Source organism: Canis lupus, chromosome 17 (assembly GCF_011100685.1).
Source record: "Canis lupus familiaris isolate Mischka breed German Shepherd chromosome 17, alternate assembly UU_Cfam_GSD_1.0, whole genome shotgun sequence".
Taxonomy (NCBI): Eukaryota; Metazoa; Chordata; class Mammalia; order Carnivora; family Canidae; genus Canis; species Canis lupus.
The window spans coordinates 58,439,218-58,457,670 of NC_049238.1; the positions used below are offsets into that span (position 1 = coordinate 58,439,218).

Genomic DNA, 18,453 nt, shown 5'->3' on the forward strand with positions numbered 1-18,453 from the left:
CCCCTCCTTATTTCCTACATCAGATCTCTAGTATACCACTTGAATCTGAATCTTCTTATTTCGTGTCTTCACGGTCATCCCATTAAAATATACCTCTCTTTGTACAGGTGAAGGTTGTGATGGGGAACTCAGTCTTGCTTTTTAAGGTTATGGATTTTTTACTTTATTTATTTATGTATTTGAGTTCTCAGTAGTCTTCAGTCTCCTGTTGACCGGAACTCCCATCCAGAACAGCCTCCAAGAGCTCTACTCTCTCCTCAGTTTTGTGGAGCCTGATCTCTTTCCCAAGGAGCAGGTGGGAGATTTTGTTCAGCGTTACCAGGATATTGAGAAAGAGTCCGACTCAGGCAAGTTCCCTTCTTAGAAATCATGCCAAGAGGTCTGGGCCCAGAAACTGCCCTGATGCATTGTTCATACAGTGTCATAGGTAGAAAAGAAAGAGAATTGATAGCCAGAGGACACCTTCCAGGAAGATAAAGAGCCACACAAAATTCAGGATAAGAGTCCTGATAAGAATCATGTTATATGATTCTACAGTAGGGCTTAATGGATCATTTTTAGAAGAAATAGAAGGTATCTGCTTCCCCCCACCCCCCATATAACTTCTGTAATTTTGTAGTTTGTTAACTTTCTGTGCTCTTTCCTGAGGCAGAAGGGTATGTGGGTGCTGTAGTCCCAAACTACTCTTCAGCATTCCACAGCACTGCTGTTTCTGTTAACAGTGCACTAAAACCAAGTCTAGGATGAGTGGGTGGTGGAAGCAAAGGAGGGGAGCTGCCCTCGTTTATACAGCTGCCAGTTGCAGTCTTCTTCCTCTTGCACCTTTGCCCCTCTGTCTACCCCTGGACTTTTATCTCAGGATGATTGTTCAAAATAAATGCTAGGCATGCCTACTAGTGGGTATCTATGTACTAAATGAGTATGAGTTGGAAGGGCTTCTCATAGCTAAAATGCCCATACCACAAGCTGAAGATTACCTGGGAAACTTCCTCTGATTGCCCCTATGTTTAGAGTTGACAGATAAAATATATGACACCTAGTCAAATATTAGATGGGACGTACTCCTATTTGTTGTTTCTGTGGAATTTACATTTCACTGCATTCTTGTATTTTTATTTGCTCTATCTGGCAACCCAACATGCAGTGAAATTCTAGTTCAACCTAGTTTTTGAAGTTCATAACACCTAGGGAAGGAACAAGGGAGTTGAAGTGAATATAACTAAGTTTGAATAATAACATTAGCATCCAGCCATGTGACTTTGGATAAAGTGTACTTAACTTAGCTATAAAAATGGAAACAATATTACTTGGTCCTAACTTCTAAGCTGTTATGCTGGTAAATCAGATTAAGTGCAGAAGTATCCTAGAAACAGTAAAACTTCATGCAAGATCATTAATAAAAATCAAGTTCTTTATTTCTAGCTCTTGAGTTGAGAGCCAGTAACAATTTCAGGAGTTGGGAAAAAGAACCCAGTGAAGGAAGAAATACAGTTGACTATTCAATCAGAGGGGTTGACGGCCCCCACATGGTGGAAAATCTGTTATAACTTTTGACTTCCCAAACTTAACTATTAATAGCCTGCCGTTGACTGGATGCTTTACTGGTAATGGAAATAGTCAACACATATATTGTGTGTTATATGTGTTATACTGTATTCTTAACAATCAAGTGATCCAGAGAAAGGAAAGTGTTAAGAAAATCCTAAGGAAGAGAAAATACATTTTACAGTACTGTATTGTATTTACTGAAAAAAATCTGTGTTTAAGTCAACCTGAGCAGTTCAAACCATGTTCAAGATTCACCTGTACTATGAAAAATTACCATACTAGTCCAGCCTGAAAATTTCATCCTACTCTTGTGTTGTTGGTTGTTTTTCTTTGCACAGCAAGTGAACTACACAAACTCTTGCAGCCATTTCTATTGAGGCGGGTGAAAGCTGAGGTAGCTACAGAGCTTCCCAAGAAGACAGAGGTAGTGCTATACCACGGCATGTCAGCATTGCAGAAAAAATACTACAAGGCCATTTTGATGAAAGACCTAGGTAATCAGAGGGCATTTGATTTAGAAACTAAATGAAGTTGTAATGTTCATGCAGAGAAATATTTTATTATCACACTGACTTTGTATAGTAATATGGGATAGAATTTTGTATTCTGAATAATGTTCAGGTCAGCCACAGTGAAACCATTATCTTTACCATAATGCAGACTTTATTGGTTGTTGCACTTGTGAAATTTACCCCCCACCACCACTTGTCCTTATTGCTTAGAAGTTAGTTAAGCGAACACTTCTAGGTATGCCAGTCATGGCTTTCATCTTCCTAACCTGTCAGATATTTAACACATTGCAGAGCTTTTTTGTTGGATCAGATTTACTGAGAGGAGTTGGGAGTGGGAACAGAGAGAGAGAGAGAGAGTAAAACAGGCTGTCATTTTGTGAGTTTCTCCCTGAGTTTCACAACAGTAGTTAAGGGAATTTGTGCAAAAGTAACAAAGTACTCCCAAGTTCATTTTATAGTTAGGCTTCCTTAAAACAAAGTGATAGTTAAGTAAACTTCATGTGGATGTGTTGTTAATTCATGTAATTCAGTGAAATTTAGGAGGTTAATACAAGTTTGAGAGATATATTACTGAATAAATAAGGTTAACTTAGAGTTTTCATTTTGTTCTTTTGTTTTTATTCAGTAGTATCTTTCTTTCTGTCTCTCTGTTTTCAGATGCATTTGAAAGTGAGATGGCAAAGAAAGTCAAACTTCAAAATGTCTTATCCCAGCTTCGAAAGTGTGTGGATCACCCATACCTGTTTGAGGGTGAGACAGTGCCCTTTTTTCTCACATTGCTTTTCATGAACATTTTTGTGGCCAACATCATCGCACAGTTCTTCAAAGCAATTACCTGTATTTACCGTCTAGTTTCATCCCATTTTCTTGTTAATGTTTTATGTTGATGTAATCTAATATATTGCTCATATCCAACTTCCACTGTCCTGTTAGTGTCCCTATGGCTTTGATTCCTCTTTTTTTGAAACTCAAAATTGAGTCATAAATTGTGAATTATATTTGTCTGTCTCTTTATTGTCCTATAATCCAAACATTCCTCAGCTTTTTTTTTTTTTTCCTTTTTGATCTTGTCTGAAATAACAGTTTTGAAGAATCTCAAGGCCATCTTGCAGGTTGTCTCATAACCTGGATTTAGGGATCATTTCTTCATGATTAGATGTCCCATTGTCTTTTTTTTTTTTTTTTTTTTTATGTTAGGCTCCACACCCAGCGTGGAACCCAATGCAAGGCTTGACCTCATGACCCTGAGATTAAAACCTGAGCTGAGTGAGATCAAGAGTCAGACGCTCAACCAACCAAGCCACCCAGGCACCCCTAGATGTCCCATTGTCTGAAACCCACTCCACTGTCAGACTTTCACCACCACCCTTGAACTTTGCAAGTTTACCAGTGATCTCCAGTGGTTGTCAGTTCACATTTTAATTAACCTAATCAAAACCTTTCACACGGTTGATCACTTCTTTCTTGAAACACTTTCTTCCTTTGGCTTCTGAAACAATGCCTTCTCTTCTCCATTTGCCTACCTCTGCTGCTTCTCAGCTTCCATTGCTGCTTCCCCTCCATCTTAGAGATGGTCTGCAAATTTCCTTCTAAGTGTTGCAAATTTTCTTCTAAGCTACTTACTGCACATTTGTAGTGTTTTCATTTTTATTCGAACTAGGGCTTTTTTGATTTACTCTGATGAGTAGCCTTTGGGACACTTCTAGGATCTCTGTGGACATGGGGGTGCTCGAACGGATAGGATCAATGTGGAGAGTTTGCTACAGTCATTTTAAGGGAGTATTTGCCAAGTAACACTAGGAATTGTTTTAAATGTCACAGAATCTTAATTAGGTACATTTCACAATTTTTTTTAAAGGCAGAGGTTATTGGGACATGTAGATTTTGAAAGAAGCCCTTTAGATTATTCTGACAGCCACCCTCCACCTTGAGAATTACTAGTTTATACATCTCAGCATTTGTTTTCTTGCGAGTCTCAGATTTTCAGTTCTCTGACCTTTAGCATATCCTTGTGCTTCCCTTTCCTAGAGTGGGCTTGTTCCTTGGATGGACATTTATTAGGCATATTGGGGTTGTTAGGCTCTATGATTGGTGTTAAGCAGCACCAAGATTGTCATGGAAACAATTTTAAAATGTCTCAAAGAGAGATGAGACTTAGGCCCATTATCAATTAGAAGGAACTTGTCCTCTTGCTATAGTCTCACCATCAGCTTCTCTATTTAAGAAGTCTGCCCGGACCAGGAACACATTATTGGGAGGAGGTTCCTTCTTTTATAGGTGTGGAACCAGAGCCTTTTGAAATTGGTGACCACTTGATTGAGGCCAGTGGGAAACTTCATCTACTGGATAAGCTTCTGGCATTCCTGTATTCTAGGTAGGTGGACTGTTCACATTTTCTGCTCTGAGCTGGTGATTTTTAAAACCAAATAATGATTCACTGATTTCTTTGTCTTTTTTCTTTTTTTCTTTTTTTAAATGATTTTATTTATTTATTTGAGAGAGAGAGAGTGAGAGAGAGCATGAGCAGGGGGCAGAGAGAGAGAGAAGCAGGCTCCTTGCTGAGCAAGGAGCCCGATGTGAGACTTGACCCCAGGACCATGACATGAGTCGAAGGCAGATGCTTAACCAACCAAGCCACCTAGGCACCCCAATTCACTGATTTCTTGAGACTGATTCCAATTTTCCTTTCTTTAAAACCCTGATTCTGATTCCTTCTCTGCAACCACACCCGCACCCTGTCCCATCCCACCTCATCCCCTCCATAATCATCCTTCCCTTTCCTGAATTCCTATAGCACCTAGGGTCCTAATTAATCTAGCACTTCACAATGCACTGCCTTAGTCTCCTGTTTGTTTTGTTTGTTTAATACTTTATTTAAATTCAATTTGCCAGCACATAGAATAACACCCATTGCTCATCCCATCTAGTGCCCTCCTTAGTTCCTGTCACCCACTCACCCCATACCCCTATCTTCCCTTCTGCAACCCTTTGTTTCCCAGAGTTAGGAGTCTCACATGGTTTGTCTTCCTCTCTCATTTTTCCCCACTCAGATTCACTCCTTTCCCTTGTAGTCCATTTTGCTATTTCTTATATTCCACATATGAGTGAAACCCTCTCCAATTGACTTATTTCACTCAGCATAATACCCTCTAGTTCCATCCACATTGAAGTAAATGGTGGGTATTCATCCTTTCTGATGGCTGAGTAATATTCCATTATATATATATATACACACACACATATATATATATATCACATTTTATATGTATATATATATATATATACCACATCTTCTTTATCCATTCATCTGTGGAAGGACGTTGTGGCTCCTTCCACAGTTTGGCTATTGTGGACATTGTTGCTATGAACATTGGGGTGCAGGTGTCCTGGCCTGCATCTGTATCTTTGGGGTAAATACCCACTAGTACAATTGCTGGGTCATAGGGTAGATCTATTTTTAATTCTTTGAGGAACCTCCACACTGTTTTCCAGAGTGGCTGTACCAGTTTGCATTCCCATCAACAGTGCAAGAGGGTTCCCCTTTCTCCACATCCTCTCCAACATTTATTGTTTCCTGTCTTGTTAATTTTCCCCATTCTCACTGGTGTGAGGTGGTATCTCATTGTGGTTTTCATTTATATTTCCCTGATGGCAAGTGATGCAGAGCATATTTTCATGTGCTTGTTGGCCATTTGTATGTCTTCTTTGGTGAAATGTCTGTTCACGTCTTCTGCCCATTTCATGATTAGATTTTTTTGTTTCTTGGGTGTTCAGTTTGATAAGTTCTTTAGAGATCTTGAATACCAGTCCTTTATCTGATAAATCTGCTCTCTGTTTAATTGGCATGTTATAATCTTCTTGCTTCACCTGTATTGTTTAGTTCCACAAAGACAGAGATAGCATCAAGCATTTCTTTTTTAATTACCTGCTGGTATCTTGCATTGAATTGGCACCTAATGACGGCTTAGTAAATATACACCTTAGTTAACCTGTGGGGTTTGGTTCAGAGAGAACTTGGGGGACTCTTTCCCAGTGACATGAATTGGGTAGCAGAAGACCAAGTCACTTCTGGAGTCTTAAAAGGTCCAGCTATGTGTTCAGTGGCCTGGTATCCAGCCTCTACCTGGTCCTCCTGGTCCCCAGTGAGAAGACAAGTATAAAAAAGGTCCAGCTTCCTAAGAATTTCAAACTGTTCCAGGTGAGCCTGAACTAACCATTAAACCTCAGATATGGCAAAACTACGCAACATTAAGAAACGTGTAAACCAAATAATTGCATGCCGTGGTGTATTTTATTGGCTCTGATATATCTAGTACAAGTGTGTTACAAGTGAAGGAGGACCCGTAAATATCTTCTATCCAACCTTTTCATTTCACAGGTACAAAACAGACCCAGAGTGGTCATGTGACTTCTTTAAAGTCACACAGCCAGCAAATGACAGAGATGGAATTAGAATTGAGGTCCTCAAATTCAATACCTTTTCCACACATTTGAGGCTAGAGTCTTGAAGGGGTTTTTCATAATTGTTCCTGTACACACATTGCAAGCTCAGATTAAATTAGTTTTCCTAATGAGACTCCTCTATTTTGACAGTGTCCTATTTCTTTCTTTGTGAAGACTTAAAATGATACCTGGTAGCATGGGTGCTATAGGCTTATCTTTATTCTTGACCTAATTCATTTTGCCTCCTCCTTTCCCTGCCCCCCCATACATAATTTTTAACGTATCATATAGAATATGAGAAGCCACCTGCCCCTTGATTCTCTAAGGTGATACTTCTCAGACTTTTCAACCAATACAGCTGTAGATGAGAGGATAGTGATTTCACACCCCCAAGTAGAGAATGTCTGTAGGTGGATGACCACAAGTTCTTCAAGATTTAGAGTTGGGTTTTGTGCATTTGAATTTTGCATTTTATTATTTACATATTTATTTATTTCGCAGTTAAATAAAAGTGTGTATTTCTTTCCATTAGTAAATTGACATTCCAGAAAGAGGTGCCTTGGTTATCATAGGGCTTTCTAAACCCCCTGGTGCATTGACACATACTCCTGTGAATATATGTATCTGTGGTTTGAGAACTACTACTTTGCAGGATATGGCTACCTGTGGAGTTATTTATGAGGAAGTCTCTACAAATGATTACAGTATTTATATTTCCGCTTCAGTATTCCATTTATTTGTAAACTTGCATTCTTTGGTAAGATTCCCCTGAGGACAACTCCCCTTAAAAATTTAGAGTTGGCAGCTCTTTCTTTTCTCTTTCTTGCCAGGGGCCATCGAGTTTTACTTTTCTCCCAAATGACCCAGATGTTGGATATTCTCCAAGATTACATGGACTACAGAGGTGAATATTCCTTGGCTACTATGTTGGTTAAGCCTTTTTAATTTAATTTTTATTTTATTTTATTTTTTACATTTGTTTTTATTTAAATTCGATTTGCCAACATATAGTATAACACCCAGTGCTCATCCCATCAAGTGCCCTCCTTAGTGCCCGTCACCCATCATCCCAAACCCCACCCACCTCCCCTTCTGCAACCCTTTGTTTGTTTCCCAGAGTTAGGAATCTCTCATGATTTATCTCCCTCTCTAATTTTTCCCACTCAGTTTCCCTCCTTTCCCTCATAATCCCTTTCACTATTTCTTATTCATATATTCCACATATGAATGAAACCATATGATGATTGTCCTTCTCTGATTGACATATTTCAGTCCGCGGAATACCATCCAGTTCCATCCACATCAAAGCAAATGGTGGATATTCATCCTTTCTGATGGCTGAGTAATATTCCAGTGTATATATAGACTGCATCTTCTTTATCCATTTGTCTGTTGAAGGAGATTGTGGCTCCTTCCACAGTTTGGCTATTATGGACATTGTTGCTATGAACATTGGGGGTGCAGGTATCCTGGCATTTCACTACATCTGTATCTTTGGGGTAAATACCCACTAGTGCAATTGCTGGGTCATAGGGTAGATCTATTTTTAACTCTTTGAGGAACCTCCACACTGTTTTCCAAAGTGGCTGCACCAGATTGCATTCCCATCAACAGTGCAAGAGGGTTCCCCTTTCTCCACATCCTGTTCAACATTTATTGTTTCCTGTCTTGTTAATTTTCCCCATTCTCACTGGTGTGAGGTGGTATCTCATTGTGGTTTTCATTTATATTTCCCTGATGGCAAGTGATGCAGAGCATATTTTCATGTGCTTGTTGGCCAAGTGTATGTCTTCTTTGGTGAAATGTCTGTTCACGTCTTCTGCCCAATCCAATCCATGATTGGATTTTTTTGTTTCTTGGGTGTTCAGTTTGATAAGTTCTTTATATATCTTGGATACTATCCCTTTACCTGATATGTCATTTGCAAATATCTTCTCCTATTCTGTAGGTTGTCTTTTAGTTTTGTTGACTGTTTCTTTTCTGGCGCAGAAACTTTTTATCCTGATTAAGTCCCAATAGTCATTTTTGCTTTTGTTTCCCTTGCCTTCATAGATGTATCTTGCAAGAAGTTGCTGTGGCCAAGTTCAAAAAAGGTGTTGCCTGTGTTCTCCTTTAGGATTTTGATGGATTCTTCTCTCACATTAGGTCTTTCAACCATTTTGAGTTTATCTTTGTGTATGGTGTAAGAGAATGGTCTCGTTTTATTCTTCTGCATGTGGCTGTCCAATTTTCCCAGCACCATTTATTGAAAAGACTGTCTTTTTTCCAGTGGATAGTCTTTCCTGCTTTGTCAAATATTAGTTGGCCATAGATTTGAGGACCCATTTCTGGGTTCTCTATTCTGTTTCATTGATCTATGTATCTGTTTTTATGCCAGTACCATATTGTCTTGATGATCACAACTTTGTAATACAGCTTGAAATCCTGCATTGTGATGCCCCCGGCTCTGGTTTTCTTCTTCAATATTCCCCTGGCTATTTAGGGTCTTTTCTGATTCCACACAAATCATAAGATGATTTATTCCAACTCTCTTAAGAAAGTCCATGGTATTTTGATAGGGATTGCATTGAATGTGTACGTTGCTCTGGGTAACATTCACATTTTCACAATGTTTATTCTTCCAATCCATGAGCATGGAATGTAGAAAGTTTTTCCATCTCTTTAGGTCTTCCTCAGTTTTTTTCATATGTATTCTGTAGTTTTTAAGAGTAGATATTTTACCTCTTTGGTTAGGTTGACCTAGGTATCTTATGGTTTTGGCTTCAATTGTATATGGCATTGATTCTTTAATTTCTCTTTCTTCAGTGTCATTGTCATTCTCAAAGGCACATGGAACTTTCTCCACAATAGACCACATACTGGGTCACAAATCAGGTCTCAACTGAATGCCACTGATGTCTGTGCATTGATTTTGTATCCTGCCACATTGCCGAATTGCTGTATGAGTTCTAGCAGTCTTGGGATGGAGTATTTTGGGTTTTCTATATAGAGTATCATATCATCTGTGAAGAGGGAGAGTTTGACTTCTTTGGCAATTCGAATGCCTTTTATTTCTTTTTGTTGTCTGACTGCTGAGGCTAGGACTTCTAGTCCTATGTTGAATAACAATGGTGAGAGTGATCATCCCTGTCATGTTCCTGATCTTAGGGGAAAGGCTCTGAGTTTTTCCCCAATGAGAATGATATTCACTGTGGGCTTTTCATAAATGGCTTTTAAGATATTGAGGAATGTTCACTTTATCCCTACACTTTGAAGAGTTTTAATCAGGAATGGATGCTGTTATTTGTCAAATATTTTCTCTACATCTGTTGAGAGGATCATATGGTTCTTGTTTTTTCTCTTGTTGACATGATCTATCATGTTGATTGTTTTACGAGTGTTGAACCAATCTTGCATCCCGGGGGTAAATCCCACTTGGTCATGATGAATAATCTTCTTAATGTATTGTTGGTTCCTATTGGCTAATATCTGCGTGAGAATTTTTGCATTCATTTTCATCAGGGATATTGGTCTATAATTCTCCTTTTTGGTCTGATCTTTGTCTGGTTTTGGAATCAAGGTAATGTGGTCTCGTAAAACGAATTTGGAAGTACTCCCTCCCTTTCTATCCTTTGGAACAGCTTTAGTAGAATAGGTATTATCTCTACTTTAAACATTTGATAGAATTCCCCTGGGAAGCCATCTGGCCCTAGACTTTTGTGTCTTGAGAGTTTTTGATGACTACTTCAATTTCTTTGCTGGTGATTGCCTTGTTCAGGTTTCTATTTCTTCCTGTTCTAGTTTTGATAATTTGTAGTTTTCCAGAAAGGCATCCACTTCTTCTAGATTGCCTAATTTGTTGCCATAGAGCTGCTCATAATACATTTTTTTAAAGTGTTTGTATTTCCTTGGTATTGGTTGTGATCGCTCCTCTTTCATTCGTGATTTTATTAATTTGAGTCTTTTATCTTTTCTTTTTAATAAGGCTGGCTAGGGGTTTATCTGTCTTATTAATTCTTTCAAAGAACCAGCTCCTGATTTTGTTGATATGTTCTACAGTTCTTCTGGTCTCTATTTCCTTCAGTTCTGCTCAAATCTTTATTGTCTCTCTTCTGCTTGGTGTAGGCTTTACTTGCTGTTCTTTCTCCAATTCCTTTAAGTCTGAGGTTAGCTTAGTACATAAAGTATACTATATATACTCATATATAGTATATATGAGTTTTTTCCAGTTTTTTGAGGGAGGCTTATATTGCAGTGTGTTTCCCTCTTAGGACTGCTTTTGCTGTATTCCAAAGATTTTGAATAGCTGTTATCTTCATTTTCATTAGTTTCCACGTATCTTTTAATTCTTCTCTAATTTCCTTGTTGACTCATTCATCTTTTAGTAGAATGCTCGTTAACCTCCATGTGTTTGAGTTTCTTCTAAACCTTCTCGTGATTGAGTTCTAGTTTGAAAGCATTGTGGTCTGAAAATATGCAGGGGACCATCCCAATCTTTTGGTCAGTTGAGACCTGATTTGTGACCCAGTATGTGGTCTATTGTGGAGAAAGTTCTGTGTGCCTTTGAGAAGAATGTGTATTCAGTTGCATTCCGATGGAAAGTTCTGTATATATGTGTGAAATCTCTTTGGTCCAGTGTATCATTTAAGGCTCTTGTTTCTTTGGTGATGTTGTGCTTATAAGATCTGTCATTTGCTGAAAGTGCTGTGTTGAAGTCTCCTATATTAGTGTATTATTATCTAAATATCTCTTCACTTTGGTTATTAATTGATATACCTGGTGGCTCCCACATTAAGGGCATAAATATTCATGATTGTTAGGTCTCCTTGTTGGATAGACCCTTAAAGTATGATATAGTGTCCCTCTTCAACTTACTACATTGGTGTAAACTCTAATTTATCTGTTATGAGGATTGCTACCCCAGCTTTCTTATGAGGACCATTTGAGTGGTAAATGGTTCTCCACATTTTCAGTCTGGAGGTATCCTTATGTCTAAAGTGAGTCTCTTGTTGGAGATAACATATAGATGGGTCTTGCTTTTTTATCCAGTCATAAACCCTGTGTCTTTTGATGGGATCATTTAACCCATTCACATTCAGAGTAACTATTGAAAAATATGAATTTGGTGTCATATTACCTATTCAGCCCCTGTTCTTGTGGATTGTTTCCTTGGACTTCCTCTTTTCTTTTACAGCCCCTTAATATTTCTTGCAGAGCCAGTTTGGTGATCACATATTCTTTCAGCTTCTGTCTATCCTGGAAGCTCTTTATCTCTCCTTCTATTCTGAATGACAGCCTTGCTGGATAAAGTATTTTTTGCTTCATGTTATTCTCATGAATATATCCTGCTAGCCCTTTCTGGACTGACAGGTCTTTTTGGAGAGGTCTGCTATTAATCTGGTATTTCTCCCCATATAAGTTAAAAGTCTCTTGTTTCGAGCTACTTTAAGAATTTTCTCTTTATCTTTGTAATTTGCAAGTTTCACTCTTAAATGTTGAGGTGTTGGAACAATTTTTATTGATTTTTTGGGATTGATAACAGATTTATTGATTTTATTAATAACAGATTTATTGATTTTTGGGGTCCTCTCTATCTCGTGGATCTGAATGCCTGTTTCCTTTCCCAGATTAGGGAAGTTCTCAGCTATGATTTCTTCAAGTATACTTTGTGGTCCTCTCTCTCTCTCAGCCTCTTCTGGAAACCCAGTTAGACATATATTCTTCTTTCTCAAGCTATCATTTATTTCCCTAAGCCTTTCCTCGTAGGCTCTTAATTGTTTTTCTCTTTTCTCGTCAGCTTCCTTCCTTCCCATTAACTTGTCTTCTATGTCACTCTTTCTCCCACCTCATTAACCCTAGCAGTTAGAACGTCTAGTTTGGTTTGCATCTCATATAATCTGATTTAATTTCGGCCTGATTAGATCTCAATTCTGCAGTAATGAGGTGTCTAGAGTCCTTTACACTTTTTTCCAGAGCCACCAGTATTTTTATAATTGTACTTCTGAATTGAATTTCTGGCATCATATTTAATTCCAAATCCTGTAACTCTATGGCAGAGAGTATTGTTTCCAGTTCTTTCTTTTGTGGTGAATTCTTCATTCTAGTCATTTTGTCCAGTGCAATGTGGCTGTATGAGTGGGCTGTCAAAAATATCAACCATGACCTAAGTAAAGTACACCATAGATGATTCTGAAGAGGTCAGAGACCAGAAAATAAAAGAAAAAGAAGAACAGAAGAAAATAAAACAAAAGGACCACTAAAGTGTAAAACAAATTTTAAAACAAAGTAGCAAAAATAAAAAGCCAAAAACCAAAAGCAAAGAAGAAAAAAGAAAAAGAAAGAAAAAAAAGTAAAGAGAAAAATAAGGGGGGTTCATGGTGGTGGTGAGGAAGTGTTAGTGGAGAGAATGTTGTCTACCTGAGGGGTCCTAGAGTGTAATCCTCTTGGTTCTGAGTCTATTTTCTGTATGTTAGAAGATGCACAATCCCAAATTTATATAAACCAGCAATACTTCTAAAAAGCCCCAACATCAACTATAAAAACATAAACAAGATAAAAGAGGGGGGCAGTGTGGGAAGGAAGAGAGAATATAATCTCACAGAGTGAACCAACATGGTGTTCCACTTTGTTCTGGGTGTATTTGGTCATGTTTTAGAAAACACTAACTTCCACCATTGTAAAACTAAATGAGGCAGCAAAAACAAAAAACAAATACCCATATCTTGTATATCTACCAAAATTAAATTTAATATGTTGAAGGGAATACAGAAGTGAAAAATATATCTAAGACATGTACTTGTAGGAATATGAAAGCCAGAAAGGAAAAAGCTTAAAAATGAAGAGTTAGGGCAACCCGGGTGGCTCAGCAGTTCAGCGCCGCCTTCAGCCCAGGGCGTGATCCTGGAGACCTGGGATCAAGTCCCACGTCATGCTCCCTGCATGGAGCCTGCTTCTCCCTCTGCCTGTGTCTCTGCCTCTCTCTCTCTGTGTGTCTCTCATGAATAAATAAATAAAATCTTTAAAAAAAAAATGAAGAGGTGGTAATATATTGTAGTGAAGGTGGTAAAAGAAAAAATATTGGACATTTTTAGTCGGATATAAAAACAAGTCATAATGGAAAAAAAATAAAAGGACCCTCTAGTTCTATATACTATTTTCTCTCAGTCCTGGAGCTTTCCAGCACCGCTTGTTCAGTAAACTTGCTCTTCCCTTGTTCTTCCAATAGTTCTTGGGGGAGGGGTCTGCTGTGCTGATTCTCAGGTGTCTGTGCCTTTGCAGAGATGCCCTGTCCCTGGACAGGTGCTGGACTCAGTATGAGCTGTTCATCCTGTGAGGCCTTTGTTCCCTGGTTGTCCTGCCTCTCCCAGGCACAAGGTGAAACAGAGGAAATTCGAAAATGGTGGGGACCAGATTTCCAGCTCTGGAATCGAGCTCCCCTGGAGTAACTAACCGTAGTCTCGCAGTCTGCATTGGTCTAGATGCTCCTGGGGGCAGGCATAGGTGCACTGATCTGCTTGGGCTTTTCCCAAATGCCCCCGGAGGGCTACGACACTCCAGCCCTTTACCAATACTGGATCTGCAAAGCTCATGGTTTGCAGTGAGCTTTACTCCTCTTATAGTGACTCTGGAATCTTGGGGCTTCACTGCCCCTTCTGCAATTCTCCCGATTTCCCTGCTGAGTGCTTTTCCTTTAGGGAAAACTCCAGTGCAGGTTTTTAGAGTTACTGCTTTTCCAGGGCTGGGCTTTCCTGCCATGGAGGCTTTCCCCACTTGGCTTTAGCCCTGCTAGTCACAGTTCCTCTCCCCCACCTTATTCTTTTTTTTTTTTTTCCTGCCTTCCTACCTTGTTAGAAGCTAAAACTTTTCTCTGTAGCATTCCAGCTGTTCTCTCTTTAAAATCTCAGTTTGAATTTGTAGGTGTTCAGGATGTTTTGAAAGTTATCTGGGTAAGTTTGTGGGACCAGATGAGTTGAGGACCCCTGCTCTTCCACCATCTTGCCCCTCCCTCTGCTTAAGCCTTTTTTAGACTTAACAGTCTAGTAGGTCTGTGAGGAGTAATCTGGGGTGGGGGGTATGTCACAAAGGAAAGAAGTGAAAGAACATTATTCTGAACCAAAGAAAGATTGAAAGTAAGGGGAGAGGTGTGTTACACAAGGATTGACAGCCAGGTAGAGACACATGGGCAGAAATAAACATGTTCCCACTGGTGAATGTGATTTAAAATTATGGGTAGTGGAAAAAATCTGAGTTACAGAAATGTTGAGTGTCTTTGAAAATGTTTGATTAAAAAAAAAAAGAGCTTTTGGTGTCTTGTGACATTTGACAGTTGAGCACTTTCTCAGGATCAGTAGAAAAAATGAAATTACAGAGATTGCACATATCAACTAAGGGTAAGTTTTTTCTATATAAACAATAGGGAATGTAAGTTATTATCTGGGGAATCTGTTTAATATATAACAAAATGTATGTGGAATGATGGGGTAAGGCCATAACACTGATTCACCTTGAGATCAGTGGTGAGGGAGTATCAGCTTCAGACCTTACTGTTTAAAAACATGAATTTGCAGTAGGGTTGTCAGAGCCACTTGATGCCCCAAGTACTACAGTATACCTGGTCCATTGGACACTTGCTGGAAATGCCATTGGTATGTTGAGATTCCCCAGATTCACAAACAGACTCCAACGGGTCTTGGTGATGGATGGAAAACCAGAAGCTTCATTGAAAGGCAGCTGCTGGGCCTTTGGGCAGGCTCACTTGCCAGCGCCCAAGTGCTTGTCTTACTGCTTGCATAAGTAAGAATTCTATCATGCAGAGTTGGAAACTACTACATAGCATGGTTCACATGTGCTTCAGGGTTGGGATAGTCAGAATTGACTATTAACTCCACAAATGCCAAGTACTTCAACTGCATGTACTTAAAATATCCAGAGAGATATATTATGTTGAGTTCTTTCATAAGACAATGAAATATCACCTAAATTTAGATTTTTCCCATGGGATTTGCTTAAAGTAGAGGCATACCTATATACAGAAAGGGACAAAATTAGCATTTGGCTTTGAGCTGACAATGTTTTATTCCCCAAAGAATACATGAAAAGAGTTTCTATTTCTGTTTTCTTTTTCTGTTTGAAGGGTACAGCTACGAGCGTGTGGATGGTTCTGTGAGAGGAGAAGAGAGACACCTGGCCATTAAGAACTTTGGACAGCAGCCTGTTTTTGTTTTTCTCCTGAGTACCAGGGCAGGTAGGCCACATATGTATTGACAAAAGCAGACAAATAGGGGAGACACAGTACTTTTCCATCCCGACAATTAGTATGTTTTCCCTTAATTCTCTGAAAGGTGAGGTTGTTGCCTAGGAACGTAAAAAAAGGGGAATTGAGGGAGTGGCTGTAAGTTAACCCCTAGCATGGAGTTCTTTCCTGTCTAAGTTATCTAAGCTGCCAGCTCAGAGAAGTACGGCTAAAATCAGGGGTTGTTGGAAAATAATTTTAATTTGCTTTGACCACTGACCTGGGGTTGTCCTATAAGATGTCTGTAATTTTGTGGAAAGTTTTATTCACATTCAGTAAAGAACACTTTCCTTGCCAGCTGTGAATTTGGGAAGTGAGATAACAACCTGTCTGCTAATTATCCCTCCTCCATAAGTAGTTCTGGAATAGTGCTGTAGAAGCTTAATTAAAATTTCTTTTTTAAAAGAAGTTGTGATTATAATGAAATTACTAGCTCTTTAGAATTATTTTTAACACTATCTTTATGAGCTAAGTCATAAATATTTTATGTGACATTTATAGTGCTTTACCTGTTAAAGACTGCTTTAAAAGATGCTTCATTCGTTTGAAATCAGTTCTTAGAGATGAAACTATTCTTATGTCATGGAGCAAGTCAACCTTAAATTAGTTTTGCATTTTTAGAATCTTAGTTTCATTATGTTATTTTTTATAGACCTAAATCTTGATGGAATAGATGCAGGAACACTAAAGGGATGTGTGTCCTCTATTAAAGGTAGATCAATATCTTTATAAAGAGAGAGTTCCATCTTACTTAGTATTTATTAAGTGTCTCGTACCGTAAGGGAGCATAAAAGATGTGTTAGGTAGAATCTTGACCATAAGGAGATTGTTTCACTTGTGTATGTCTCATCTCTGTATTACAAAGGTATAATCCCATGTATTTGGCTTCAGTTGCTTCCATTATAGACTGCACCCTGAATCAGCCGTTTATTCACGTTCTCTGTTGTCTCAGCGATGGTCTTAGGAGACACTGGAAGGATCAGGGCAAGTGTATCTTCAGTGTTGGAAAACAGGTCTATTTATGCGTTACTGATTTCATCATTTTCATATTCAGAGTATCATTATGTTTGAAAAGTCTAAAATTAGGACGAGTACTCAGAACCAATCAATACTGAGTAATCTTTTAAGAACTGAAATATTCCTGGACGTGAGCCTTTTTGAAGCACTAATGGTCATGTTTGCCATCACTGTTTAGCTGTAGATTAGCGTATTATTTATTTAACAGGTTTTCCTCAAACTTTCAAATATTTCTGTGATTGAAGCAAGCATATTGCCACCAGGTGGCAGTAATAGCTCACGATAAGTCCTAAACAAGCATGGAGACTGGCTTATTTGTAAAACCTTACATCTCCATGAGGCAGAGCTGAACTGAGATGACATTAACCCAAGAAGAAGATGAAAATTTTTATGTAGCACATGTTAATAAGTTCTTGAGAGATCATTAACGTGCAGTGGATAAAAGCTAAGGCCCTGAAGCCAGACAGACATTGTGGGACTGACTCCTGGCCCTTTCACTTTCTAGCTGTGCGATCTCTGCTAAGTCCCTTGGGTTCTCTGTTTTTATCTATAAAATGAGAATAATAATACACTACTCATAAGGTTGTTGTGAGGATTAAAGGAGTTGAAATATGTAAAATGCTTAGAACAGTGCCTGGCATGTAGTAAGCACAGCACAAGTGTAGCTGGCATTATTATAAGGTATAATTTAACATGTCTCAGTAATCAGTCTTTATTATCACTTTATTCCAAGTTTAATTTTATATAAAGTCTTTAATTAGAACGTTCCTGCCTGACTTGTCTTGAGAGCCAGCCTAGAGTCAGTAGCCCATCTTAAAAGTTAGTTCTTAATTCAGGCTCTTGGAACAAGCCCTTTCAGGCTCGCTTGTTTCAGCAATGAGCTGTAACGACCCCTGGCAAGAGGGAATCCCTTTTGTACTTGTTTCCACATTAATCAAAGACAAGGCTGTAATTTGCTTTCATGGTTCTCTTAATTAATTCTCATCATCCAAAGAGCCTCCTTAGCCATTTTCCTACAACGCTGAAGAAGGATCAGAAAGTTGTCCCATGGAGTGTTCTTGTCCTGTGGTTGGTTTTGTTACCTTCTCTTTAATTAATATGGAAACAGATACAGAAAAGACTTTCTAAAGTTTTTTCCTGTCAGAGGGAGGTAGTTTCCTGCTCTACTTAGGAGTGTAAAATAAATGTCATCCCCTGTTCTCATTAGCTTGTATCAGGGATCTTGCTACCTTAGTTGTAACCTGAGGTGGATATTAACTCCTCTCTTAATGGCGCCCACAGCAGAAGACCTCTTGCGTATTTAAAGCTGTTTTCTTTTGAAAGAGGATGCATCCTCTTACAAAGAGTATCCTAAAACCCATCAAGCCTTTTAAAATTGTTTCCTGGCACTAATTTAAGCATGCATGTTTGCTTCTTGCCCCTGCTCCTCTCATTCTGTTACTTTTGGTAGTTAAATTTTCCCAAGTCGGGCAATATGAGCCCAGGTAGCACTGTTAATCACACAAGGTCCTGGAGTTGGGGATGGGGTGTCAGTTTGCAGGGTGACGCCAATTGTCTTGACGGATCTTATTTTAGCAATCATACCACTGTATGTAGCCTTGCGTCTTTATTATCTGGTTCTGGCCAGCATGCTGCTGATCACGTTCCTTTTGCATTGTTTTC

The 18,453-nt window shown here is 38.8% G+C and overlaps 1 protein-coding gene across 4 annotated transcripts in view; it reads left to right on the forward strand.

The window, feature by feature from the left end:
- Nucleotides 1-18,453, forward strand: part of CHD1L (chromodomain helicase DNA binding protein 1 like) — an 82,473-nt gene that overhangs the window by 39,523 nt on the left and 24,497 nt on the right. For 2 of the 4 annotated variants that reach the window (XM_038561975.1, XM_038561972.1), the window contains exons 7-12: nucleotides 185-347; nucleotides 1,887-2,042; nucleotides 2,718-2,810; nucleotides 4,338-4,434; nucleotides 7,334-7,407; nucleotides 15,616-15,726. In XM_038561975.1, the coding sequence (XP_038417903.1) occupies nucleotides 185-347; nucleotides 1,887-2,042; nucleotides 2,718-2,810; nucleotides 4,338-4,434; nucleotides 7,334-7,407; nucleotides 15,616-15,726 (694 nt within the window). The remainder of the gene's footprint in view (nucleotides 1-184; nucleotides 348-1,886; nucleotides 2,043-2,717; nucleotides 2,811-4,337; nucleotides 4,435-7,333; nucleotides 7,408-15,615; nucleotides 15,727-18,453) is intronic. The other 2 variants (XM_038561973.1, XM_038561974.1) reach the window with 2 other exon arrangements.